This window comes from Girardinichthys multiradiatus, chromosome 7 (assembly GCF_021462225.1).
Source record: "Girardinichthys multiradiatus isolate DD_20200921_A chromosome 7, DD_fGirMul_XY1, whole genome shotgun sequence".
In the NCBI taxonomy this organism is placed as follows: domain Eukaryota; kingdom Metazoa; phylum Chordata; class Actinopteri; order Cyprinodontiformes; family Goodeidae; genus Girardinichthys; species Girardinichthys multiradiatus.
Genome location: NC_061800.1, coordinates 39,539,404 through 39,550,823, shown reverse-complemented (window position 1 = coordinate 39,550,823; position 11,420 = coordinate 39,539,404). Strand labels below are relative to the sequence as shown.

Below are 11,420 nucleotides of genomic sequence, written 5' to 3'. Positions count from 1 at the left end.
TGTTCTCCATCCAGTCTGTCTGAGCTTGAGATATTTTGCAAAAACAAAGTCTTTAGAGGTGTAAAGCTGGAAGAAAAATACCCCCAAGAACTTTTTTTTTAACTCAGGTGGGCTTATCATAAAAGCATAACCCACTTTTCATTTAAAACAAGTTTAAAAAACAGCAAATTAACTACTGTGTGCTGGCCTGTCACATAAAATATCCATAAAATACACACAACATGCTGTGACAAAGCATGAAGAGGGGTATGAAAATATTTGCAAGGCACTGTGGATTATTTGCATTTACCTTGCAAATAATTGATATTAATTCATCCACTGAGTACCTGTAGAGGTAAAAACAGTTGCACTTGCACAACAGCTTGAGAATCTTGGGTCAAGAGCAATGCGTTAATTGAAATAAGTACATTTGTGGGCATGAACCTCCTTCACAAATGTTCCTGAGGGCATGTCGGAATAGTTATTCCTTCAGTTGATCAGTAGAAGGTGCTGCAACCACATGAAAATACGTTGTGTGATTTGAGACTAAAATTTAATACGTGAAGGAGGAAAACCTTCTCAGACTTTGACTTTCCAGTGCAATTACACCATTACTTTACTATTTTGTAAATATTCTAATAAGGGTACTGTATACAGCTTTTTATCTTACGGCTCGTGTTCAGTCATGTAGTGCTGAAAGTATACCATCATAAACTTTTACTAAAGTACCTTTGTCAACCCAGATAGCAGTATTTATAGTTTATTATTATGTAATAATTATTATTTAATATTAGTTAGAAAAGAACATGCTGAAACGCCTTACAAAAAAAGGCATTGTCTCTTTAAATATGCTAATTAGGTGGGTTTTTGTTTTTTTGCTCGGGATTTGTTTTGACGTCACATCCGGACGGGAGCTCGACTCCTAGTTTTTGTTGGGACTGCGGGGCAAATTATCCTGTGGAGGGAGGACGGCGGTTTGAAAAGAAAAAGCGGAGAAACTGAACGAAAAAAAGCGGAGTTACAGAGGATGGGACCATATAAACCTTCAGTTTAGCGGAGTACAATGCAGGCGGACGTGCTTTCCCCGTGAATTCCCAACTGGAGCCTTTTTTTGTAAGTATCCAAATGTGTCAGTGAGCTGTGGGAGCTAACGGTGGCGTTTGTTTTGTTGTAGCGGAGCACGTTCGGATTCTATTCTGTTGGAGTTCTATCTGCAGCCGTCAGCCCGTGTGATAAAACAAGTGCCCACCTGTTGCTTACATCCAGGTACATCAGGCCCTGACCGTTACATGTGTCGCTGGGATTAAACAGTTGTTCCTGTCGTTGTTTCAGTTTACGATTACAACCACAGATATGTGAGAGAATGTTCTAGACTTTGGAAGAAGAGCTTGGTTCCTTGGGGAAAGAAAAAAAGCTTGTACATCTTTTTGGTGAATGCGAATTTGAGATGGACAGTAAGCAATTAAATCCGCGCATAATTGTTAAATTGTGTTTGCTGGGTCTAATTTAAATAATATTTAGATTGGCATAAACCGTGCATTTAAATATTTATTTTTTCCTGGCGCTGAAGTTGGTATCCGACTATTATTACCGAGGATATTCAGCTGTTACTAAGGAATCTCGCATACATTTGACAGGCTCCAGATCAAATTTAAAATCCTTGGACTTTAAATCCTGGACTGAATTGTTGCGGATTCTTAAATAAAACGCTCTACCAGTCTTGGATGTCTAGATACTGACATTTTTCACTCATTCTCGTCTGTCAACGGCACATTTTTAAGTACAGATTTCTAGTTTTGATCTGGACTTTGACTGGGGATGCTAAACCACTGCATTCTCTTTCTGGCTGTATGTTTAGGATGTTAGTCCTGCTGGATGGCGAACCTCTGCTCCAGTCTGCTAGCTTTTGCAGCCTGTAAGGGGTTTGAGACTAAAGAAGGTGAATAGTAACTTACAACATGTCTTTAAGCAATAAAACAAAATATTCAGGGAAGATCCGATTCATCACCTGACAGTTTAATCCAGGTTTTAAGGTGGACCTCGTCTAAGGTGGTTTAAAGCCCAAAAAATAATAAAAAAAAAACTATGTTTTAAAATCTATTTTCATCTTTCAGAACCATTATATAGGGTTTTGTTAATAAAAAAGCAGTTTTTAAAAAGTTGTTCCTTAATTTAGAAAAATGCTGTACAGATTTCACCATAAAGAGTTGAAATTGTCAAGCTATGTAAACTGATGTAAATACAAAAAATATTTTAATATCTCCAGTTTTTATGTTCACTTTTTACAAATAGAGTAAAGGTTTTGCAAACCAAAACACGTGTTTTTGAAGAATTTGCAACCATTTTAATAAAATTCGGCCTACATTGGACAATTCTATTTTATTTCGTTCAATTTCTGTTTCAGTTTATTAAGATGGTGCCAATTCACATCAAATGTCTTCTCAAGGCACTTAACAAAAAAAGTAAATTCAGTCCAGTCATACAGACACATTTCAAGACATTTACATACGGTCCCTATTATCAAACAATCCAGTCAACTTCAGTTTATTAATCAAATTGGTTCAAAAAACAAATTTGAACCATAGAGCCAATTAAGGTCAAATTATTATTAGCTATTATGATTAATGGCCTCTGTTCAATGCTAACAAAGATATGATCTGATGGTTACACAGTGTAGTTAACACTGGATTTAGACAGAACATTAGCATCTCTGTGTCCTGACTGCCTACTCCTGTTGCTTTCATTTTTGCATGTAAATTTACATTATTTTGGGCATGAAAATAATTTCAGAATCACAAAAATCTGAAGAGCTGTTTGGGAGCAGAAGGAGCTGGCTCTTTTCAGTGAGCCGGCTCAACACGGTTTGGTTTTCTTTCTATTACCATCGAGTACCATCTCTATGTGGACGGGAGCTTCAAGGCCAGCAAGGCTGTCCCACAGTAGGAAAAAGTAATGTGATGTGATTTGTAGTGACACAAACACAACAACATATGACTGTTGTCAGACTCAGATTGTAAGAAGAACCAGAGAAGGCTGCAGGTAGCAAGATACAGTGATTTAATGGTTGAAGATATTAGTTATTAAAATATGCCGTGACCAGTGACGCCACCCCCTTCCCAATCAGAGACTGACAATCTTTTGACGTCACGTTTTCAACACGACTCCATGACTGGAACCTCTTCTAACCAGGTACTAAAATAGTAATGGTTACGAGGAACCGTTCCTATTAAGAATGATGATTTGCAGAACATGCAGATAATTAAACCTGACCTGATAAATTGTATTTCTGAGTCCTGAAATGTGTAGATTCACATTCTTTCTGATGTCCTCAAACACATCATTTCTGTGTGCTGAAATATTTCTTTAAGCAAACTGTTAAGGCCAGACTTTGACAGTTGTCTACTCTTAAAAGAGAAGAAGATTTATTTCTTTTCTTTTCTTCCAGATGTTTATCTGATATGTTGTGTAGTGTAATTGAACTGTACTCCCTTTGGTTTCATTGGGGAATTTCCACTGGTGCCAAATACTAATAATATGTGAGATTCTGAGCAAAATTGCTGAACGTTTAAACAAAGCTTCTTTATAACCAGTATTTTTCATCATTAACAGGTGTGGTACTGTTGCCCTCCTCCTCACCCATCATGCTGAGTTTTCTGCGCAGGACTTTGGGCCGGCGCTCCATCCGCAAACATGCAGAGAAAGCCCGTTTACGAGAAGCACAGCGGGCCACGACACACATCCCTGCAGCTGGGGATGCAATGTCTATCATCACCTGCCGTGTTTCCTTACTGGACGGGACGGATGTCAGCGTCGACCTGCCGGTAAGCAAGGTTGCTCTAAGTTGTGCCCAGGAAGTGAGGCGCACATGTGTGTAATGCATAAAGGATCATTTTTTAATTAAATTATGCACTATTTTAAAACTGGCATTTAAGCTTGGAAGTCTGGTGTAGTGGGTTAGGTTTTTCTTTCCTTGTTGGTTTGTCTGCTGTTAATTCCTCTATAAAGTCTATAAACGCTTAGTAAATCATCAAACTCTTTACAAACTTGCTCTCAAGTAAGTTTGAGACACAATCATTACTGTGAAGAATGACAGCAGTGTACTGGTGACCATCGTATACCCGTCTCAGTAGAGCAGTCCAGTTAAGCCTCTGAGGTTTGTGTGTGATGTAGCACTGCTGATCACCTGTAATTCCATGATCCTCTCCCAAAGCACCTGACAGCGTCACGTGACATGTTGGAGTAGTCATCACCACCACTCACTGTTTCCACCCCATAAACCTTCTTCTTCTTCTTCTTTGTTTCCATCTCAGTTTTGTCTTTTTACCTTTTGTGCTGAAATAAAGTGCCGTGCATATGTTTTGAGTCTTCTCTCAGGTCTTTGTTTTGCCTTGAAAGTGCCAAACTTCAAAGCAGAACAAAGTGCCTAACTTTTCAAATTTCTTATTGGTCTTTAGAAATATTGGTTGAGTTTTTGTGGGGATTTTGTTTGCGCAACTATTGGTTCTCAGCTAATAGTTCAGCAGTCTTATGTAAGGAGAAGGTTTTAAAAAAAATACCCCACTCGGCAGATAAACAGAAGGCTGATGGATTATTTTTTCCTCCTCTAAGAACTGATTCATCATCTTGAGCTGATTATATTTTGAGTATAACTTTATTAAATGTTTAATATTTTTATGAAGTTATGTTTCCTTATAGTTTAAGCAAACACAATGGTGGGATTGACTGCTTAAGTCAGGTTTAAAATTTAAGTCATGAGGGTCTGGAAATGTCTTCACATTTAACCAAAAATGCAAAAATTTTAAGAAAACATTGTAATATTGAAGGAATTCGTCAGTAATTGCGACAAAAGACAATTTTGACACAAAATAAGCATACTTTGATGTTAAAGTTTGCAAGTCCAAAGTTGCCCAGAAATGATGTCTAAGGGGACGTCTCCGGTCATTCATTGTGTGAGCGTCAATGATGAATGGTTCAGGTTAGAAGCCAAGCCAAGTTGTGTTAAAAACGGCGTTAATATGGTGAAATGGTGCATTGCTGGTGGTCGCAGCTATACTACGACAGCAGCCGTTAGTCTGCACTACTATTCTGAAGCAAAGCAGATCAGAGCTGGAAAACTGATAATGGTCAGATGGGCTGGTCCCACCAAGCACAGCCAGTTGTTATCCAAGGACTTTTCAGCAAACGGCTTCAAAAAAGAAACCTCTGAATTCCCAAGATAAATGATGTCAGAGGTCAGGATATCTGACAGATGAAGGAGAATGTTGAAGCAGAGTCCATAGCCACTCTGTTCAGAGCATCTGATGGGAAAAGCTCGCCAAAGAAAAGGTTGTTGCTGCTGCTGCTGAACGGATCAAGGCTCAGCAGGGAAGAACACTTCCTTGTTGCAAAAGTACATTTTTATATCGGTGGTTACTGTTAATATTTAAAAATCATTAACAATTATTAACAGTAATAACCTGAAATTATTATTATGATTAAAATAAGATCAATTACACGCGCATGCTATACATTTAAATAAATGTTTCTCTAAAGATTCTAATATAAAGTAAAAAAAATGACACACCAGGTAGTGTGTGTCATATACAGGTCCTTCTCAAAATATTAGCATATTGTGATAAAGTAAATTATTTTCCATAATGTCATGATGAAAATTTAACATTCATATATTTTAGATTCATTGCACACTAACTGAAATATTTCAGGTCTTTTATTGTCTTAATACGGATGATTTTGGCATACAGCTCATGAAAACCCAAAATTCCTATCTCACAAAATTAGCATATTTCATCCGACCAATAAAAGAAAAGTGTTTTTAATACAAAAAACATCAACCTTCAAATAATCATGTACAGTTATGCACTCAATACTTGGTCGGGAATCCTTTGGCAGAAATGACTGCTTCAATGCGGCGTGGCATGGAGGCAATCAGCCTGTGGCACTGCTGAGGTCTTATGGAGGCCCAGGATGCTTCGATAGCGGCCTTTAGCTCATCCAGAGTGTTGGGTCTTGAGTCTCTCAACGTTCTCTTCACAATATCCCACAGATTCTCTATGGGGTTCAGGTCAGGAGAGTTGGCAGGTCAATTGAGCACAGTGATACCATGGTCAGTAAACCATTTACCAGTGGTTTTGAGCACTGTGAGCAGGTGCCAGGTCGTGCTGAAAAATGAAATCTTCATCTCCATAAAGCTTTTCAGCAGATGGAAGCATGAAGTGCTCCAAAATCTCCTGATAGCTAGCTGCATTGACCCTGCCCTTGATAAAACACAGTGGACCAACACCAGCAGCTGACACGGCACCCCAGACCATCACTGACTGTGGGTACTTGACACTGGACTTCTGGCATTTTGGCATTTCCTTCTCCCCAGTCTTCCTCCAGACTCTGGCACCTTGATTTCCAAATGACATGCAGAATTTGCTTTCATCCGAAAAAAGTACTTTGGACCACTGAGCAACAGTCCAGTGCTGCTTCTCTGTAGCCCAGGTCAGGCGCTTCTGCCGCTGTTTCTGGTTCAAAAGTGGCTTGACCTGGGGAATGCGGCACCTGTAGCCCATTTCCTGCACACGCCTGTACACGGTGGCTCTGGATGTTTCTACTCCAGAATCAGTCCACTGCTTCCGCAGGTCCCCCAAGGTCTGGAATCGGCCCTTCTCTACAATCTTCCTCAGGGTCCGGTCACCTCTTCTCGTTGTGCAGCGTTTTCTGCCACACTTTTTCCTTCCCACAGACTTCCCACTGAGGTGCCTTGATACAGCACTCTGGGAACAGCCTATTCGTTCAGAAATTTCTTTCTGTGTCTTACCCTCTTGCTTGAGGGTGTCAATAGTGGCCTTCTGGACAGCAGTCAGGTCGGCAGTCTTACCCATGATTGGGGTTTTGAGTGATGAACCAGGCTGGGAGTTTTAAAGGCCTCAGGAAACCTTTGCAGGTGTTTAGAGTTAACTCGTTGATTCAGACGATTAGGTTCATAGCTCGTTTAGAGACCCTTTTAATGATATGCTAATTTTGTGAGATAGGAATTTTGGGTTTTCATGAGCTGTATGCCAAAATCATCTGTATTAATACTATAAAAGACCTGGAAAATTTCAGTTATTGTGCAATGAATCTAAAATATATGAATGTTAAATTTTCATCATGACATTATGGAAAATAATTAACTTAATCAAAATATGCTAATATTTTGAGAAGGACCTGTATTTGTTGCTTAGTTTGGTGCATTTAAAGCTTAATTGGTCAGTTTATAATACCTTAGTTAAATCAGTAACTGACCTTATTGATCTAATGTTAACAGCTGCTAATATATACACGTGTGTGTATATATAAATATATGTGTGTACTTAATAATATAGCGAGATCTAGTCCGTCTATAGTGAATTACTTTGAAAATCCTGATGTTGTGCTCGTTCTGTTTCCTGGTGGTGCGGCCGTGCTCCAGCATCCAGCAAAAATAGACTGGTTGAATTAGATGGCCGTCTGCACGCCGCAGCACTTGTGCTCTGCCATCTGATGAAAGCTGACTTTCTTCTCTCTGTGATAGTGACTGAAATATATCTAAAGAAATTTCAGGTTCTTTGCTGCTGGCCATTGTAGCAGCAATCAGTTTACGTGCGGGGGTTCCCCTGTGATGTCATAAAAGAGCGTAACAAAATCGCAAATGAGTAGTGTGGAAATGCCTTGTTAGTGAAATTTATGACCATATATCACAACAACTGTTCATGCGTGAATTTACTTTTTAAAATATTTTATCAGTGTTTCCATAGATGTAATTAGATTTATCATGAAAATTCAATGTCACTGGCACTTTAAAGTCTTAAATTTAACTCACTGAAACATGTAATCAAACAAAGAAATAAAAATAGAAAAACACAGTTTTTCTTTTAGCTTGAAAAGACAAAATTTGATTCTAAAGTAGATACTGAATTTTTGCTTTTTTTCTTACCAACTCCTTGATGTGAGACTTGAATGAGGGAGAATAAATCTAAATTCCTATGTACTTGCATTCAGACGCTAACTCCAGCTCTGATCCATGAAGAATGTTGGCAGATGGAAGATTCAAAGGCATTGACAGTTTGGGAACAATTGACATTTTGTTTTTTAGCCTTCAAAACTAGTTTATAGTTTCAAAGCATTCAAATATATTTGGATAAAGCACCTGGAAATGTGTGGTTGCAACAGAGTATATCACAGTATCATCAGCGTACAGATGGAAAGTGTTGTTTGATACTTCTTGGTTAAGATTGTTGATATGTAAAATGAATGAGGGGAGCCCCAGAACTCATCCCTGAGGACCAACTTTGAATGCATGAAGGAAGCTAGATTAGAAGATTTTTACAGAAATAGGGATTCACCTTGTTAAAGCGGCCTTCCTGTTATCTTTAGCATTTATTGCAAAAATACAGAAATGGCAACAAATCGTCTTTGTGACAGACTGTCAGATACAGTTTATACAATAGGTAGAAATGTCTGAACTCTCGTGCCTGTATGTTCATGAGTGCTGCGGTGATTCACAGGTCAGAATTAAAGGTCTTCAGAAACAACTAAACTGCAAATAGATAATAGATGAAGGGATAATAGAAAAGCAGCCAAAAAGACTTTGAAAGACCTTTTAAAAAAAATCTTACAGCAATATTGATGAACCTCATTTTAAAAGATTACCTAAAAGTACAGTATGTCTTCCTGGAATTAAAGCATAAGGACCTTCGCACAATGCTCTTTTGTCATGCTTTTGAGAAAACATCCTCTTTCTTTGTGGCTTTTGGATCTGAATGCTTTGTTTCTACTGGAGCTGTTTGTGCAGAACTGCAGCTGAGTTGACCCCAGTCATCTCTTACAACTTTGGTGTCTTGCATACTAAATGTTTTAGGAAAAATGTTCGGATTTGTCTCTGGTACAAAATATCCCAACATTCTCCGCAGAATTCCTTAGCAGCTTGAAACTGCTTTGTATTACTTATGTGTCACAAGTGATGTCAAGTGTGAGAAATTCTTATCAAATTCCTATCCTGTCAGCTCATTATAGTTTGCATAGAGAGGTTGTATTGTACTCTTACTGTTTTTTTTATTTCTCAAGTGGAATGTTATCAGCTTGGACTCTTTCTCTGTTGCTCTCCTGTGTGCTTCTTCTCACTTGATTTCCTGTTTGAATTATTGCTGGAATTTTACCAGTTTAATTCATAGAGTTGTTGCTTTTGCTCTGGCTTAGAGTAAACAGGGAGAACTCTAAAGTTTACAAGCATTTAATGTTGTTTGTTCCTGTTGTATTCCGGCTTCCCTGGCCTTATCCTGGGCTTCCGATTAGGCTTGATGTAGTTTTCCAGTAATTGAGTAATGCTTCTAAAATCCCTTCTGTTTTTTAATAGTGAATCATTTTCTGCTCAGGTGTTTATTAGCTAGCATTGGCAGAATGTGCTCTGTGTGAATTAAACGTAATAATGCTTGGGTTTGACTGTTATCGTTAGTGAGTTTGGTAGGTAGCAGAGCTAAGAAGATAATGTAGATAAATGTGAGGAGGGAAAAAAAGTTGATTCTCTTTATTTCTTATGTGGAAAACAGTTACATTTGTTAAAAAATCCCATCCTTATTCTGGGTTTCTATTACCGGGTTCTGATTCTCTTGTGTGTTTGTTCATTTTATACCACCTGGCCCTTTGAAACTAATAATCATGATATATATGTATTGCAAATGTAGTATTTATTGACCAGTATATGTCAGGTGTCATACAGGTGCAGGCTTAGCATGCAAATGATATGTTCTGCATGTTACTGTAGTACATGCCTCCCGCTGCACAGATGGGAGCGCCTAAGATTCAAGAGATTACAGAAACCTGGAAGTACAAATGAGAAAGAGAGGAGTTAAGACATTTTTTTTATTTGACTTTTAATAATAGTTGAGCAGAAATATCTGGACGTTTTTTATTATGAGTTTTTTCTTTGACTTAATGTTTGTAGCTGTTCTTTATTTTTCTGTTTATGTGCTATTCATTCAAGTGCTCTATAAAAAAAGGTTGATTTGATTGAGAAAATATGGATTTATCACAACTATCATAATATTTACCGATAATATCACCATTGCACAATATTTTCTAATGTTTTGCAGCCCTAATTGCATTGTTAACGCTTTATGTAACATTGTTTTCAAGGGCTGGACCAACAGACTGAACTCAAATATTCTATATATTTGATAATAACTGTAAATAAAATTTTTATCTGCTTCTAGTGGCTGTGCACATTGCAACGGTCTCAATTTTCTCTGTGATGTAGAACCACCAGCAGCATCTGGCCAGTGGACCTGAGGGAACAAGACGCAGCATGGGGGTTTCAGCAGATTGGACGAATATGATGGCGGAAGGCTATTAAGAGACTTAAAAATAAAGAAAAGAACTTTAAGGGTGTATTCACACCAGGAAAGTCCTTTGGTCTGCTTGTTTGGTCCGGTTTGGTTTTGGTTTCATATTGTAGTCTTTGTTTCAGTGCATTTTGTTTCTGCAGCGTATTCCCTTAACAGAAAAACTAGAATGAAAGTGAAACATTACCTTTTCAGTTTAAGACAACAGTTGAAATCATTGTTTTGCTCTTCAAGTGGAGGCTTTATACATTTTGTTTGATAAGCAGTAAAACTAATCTCTCATCATTGGCGGTCAGTTTACTGTCACCTACGAGGATATTTGGATGAGGGCTTTACCCAGTGTGGTGAGGACCTTCTAAGTTTTTCCTAAGCAAGTCCAGTTTCAAAGAACTTCTTTCAAAGCATCCTCCGCACAGCTAGAGCAGCCTTGGAGGTTTTTACTGAGGCTTAATTGGATGTAATCAGCCCTTTTTCCTGTCTGAGTCAGCGCTACATTAAAGCCAGCATAACAAACACCAGAACCTGCCGACAGGTTTTGTCATGCTGGTCAATGTCTAATACGTTTTAACGCCAAGCATTAACCTAACCTTTGCCTCTGAACACAATTTTTGTAATATTACAGCTGTACTAAAATGAGACAGTTATGTGGTTTACTATAAATGGTACAAAGAGCAGCAAAGATATTTAACTAAGATTATAATGTATCAGAACCCTGATTTGTAATAGTTGTTGGTTTTATTTTATGACGTATTCCTCTCTACCAGCCATTGGAACCTACATTTTCATTTAAGGTATAAATTCCGGTGGCATTGAAGCCATTTATTTTCCTGAGATGCTGAATCACTGTCCTGCCCTTTACAGCAATGCAAGCAGTGATCCCTCCTTTATGCTCTGACAGCTATGAGTCGTTTGGTGCGTCAGTTGGAGAAAAAAAAGCTGGAGTCTTAATGGCTTTAATGCACCTGATAGTTAAAGGATTTGTTTCCATTTTGCATTTTACACCAATGCACCATGACTAAAGCTGCATGCAGAGATAAAGACTCGGACCTTTAAGAGATAAAACTTACCTGCACACTCGGTTTAAAATGGTAGTTCTTC

The 11,420-nt window shown here is 38.2% G+C and overlaps 1 protein-coding gene across 6 annotated transcripts in view; it reads left to right on the top strand.

The window, feature by feature from the left end:
• The first annotated feature begins 871 nt into the window (after positions 1-871).
• Positions 872-11,420, top strand: part of epb41l5 (erythrocyte membrane protein band 4.1 like 5) — a 53,642-nt gene continuing 43,093 nt past the window's right edge. For 2 of the 6 annotated variants that reach the window (XM_047370178.1, XM_047370177.1), the window contains exons 1-2: positions 1,851-1,918; positions 3,589-3,800. In XM_047370178.1, the coding sequence (XP_047226134.1) occupies positions 1,855-1,918; positions 3,589-3,800 (276 nt within the window). In that variant the 5' untranslated portion in view covers positions 1,851-1,854. Of the gene's footprint in view, positions 1,092-1,115; positions 1,246-1,841; positions 1,919-3,588; positions 3,801-11,420 lie in introns of those variants that run through there. The other 4 variants (XM_047370179.1, XM_047370181.1, XR_007038958.1 and 1 more) reach the window with 4 other exon arrangements.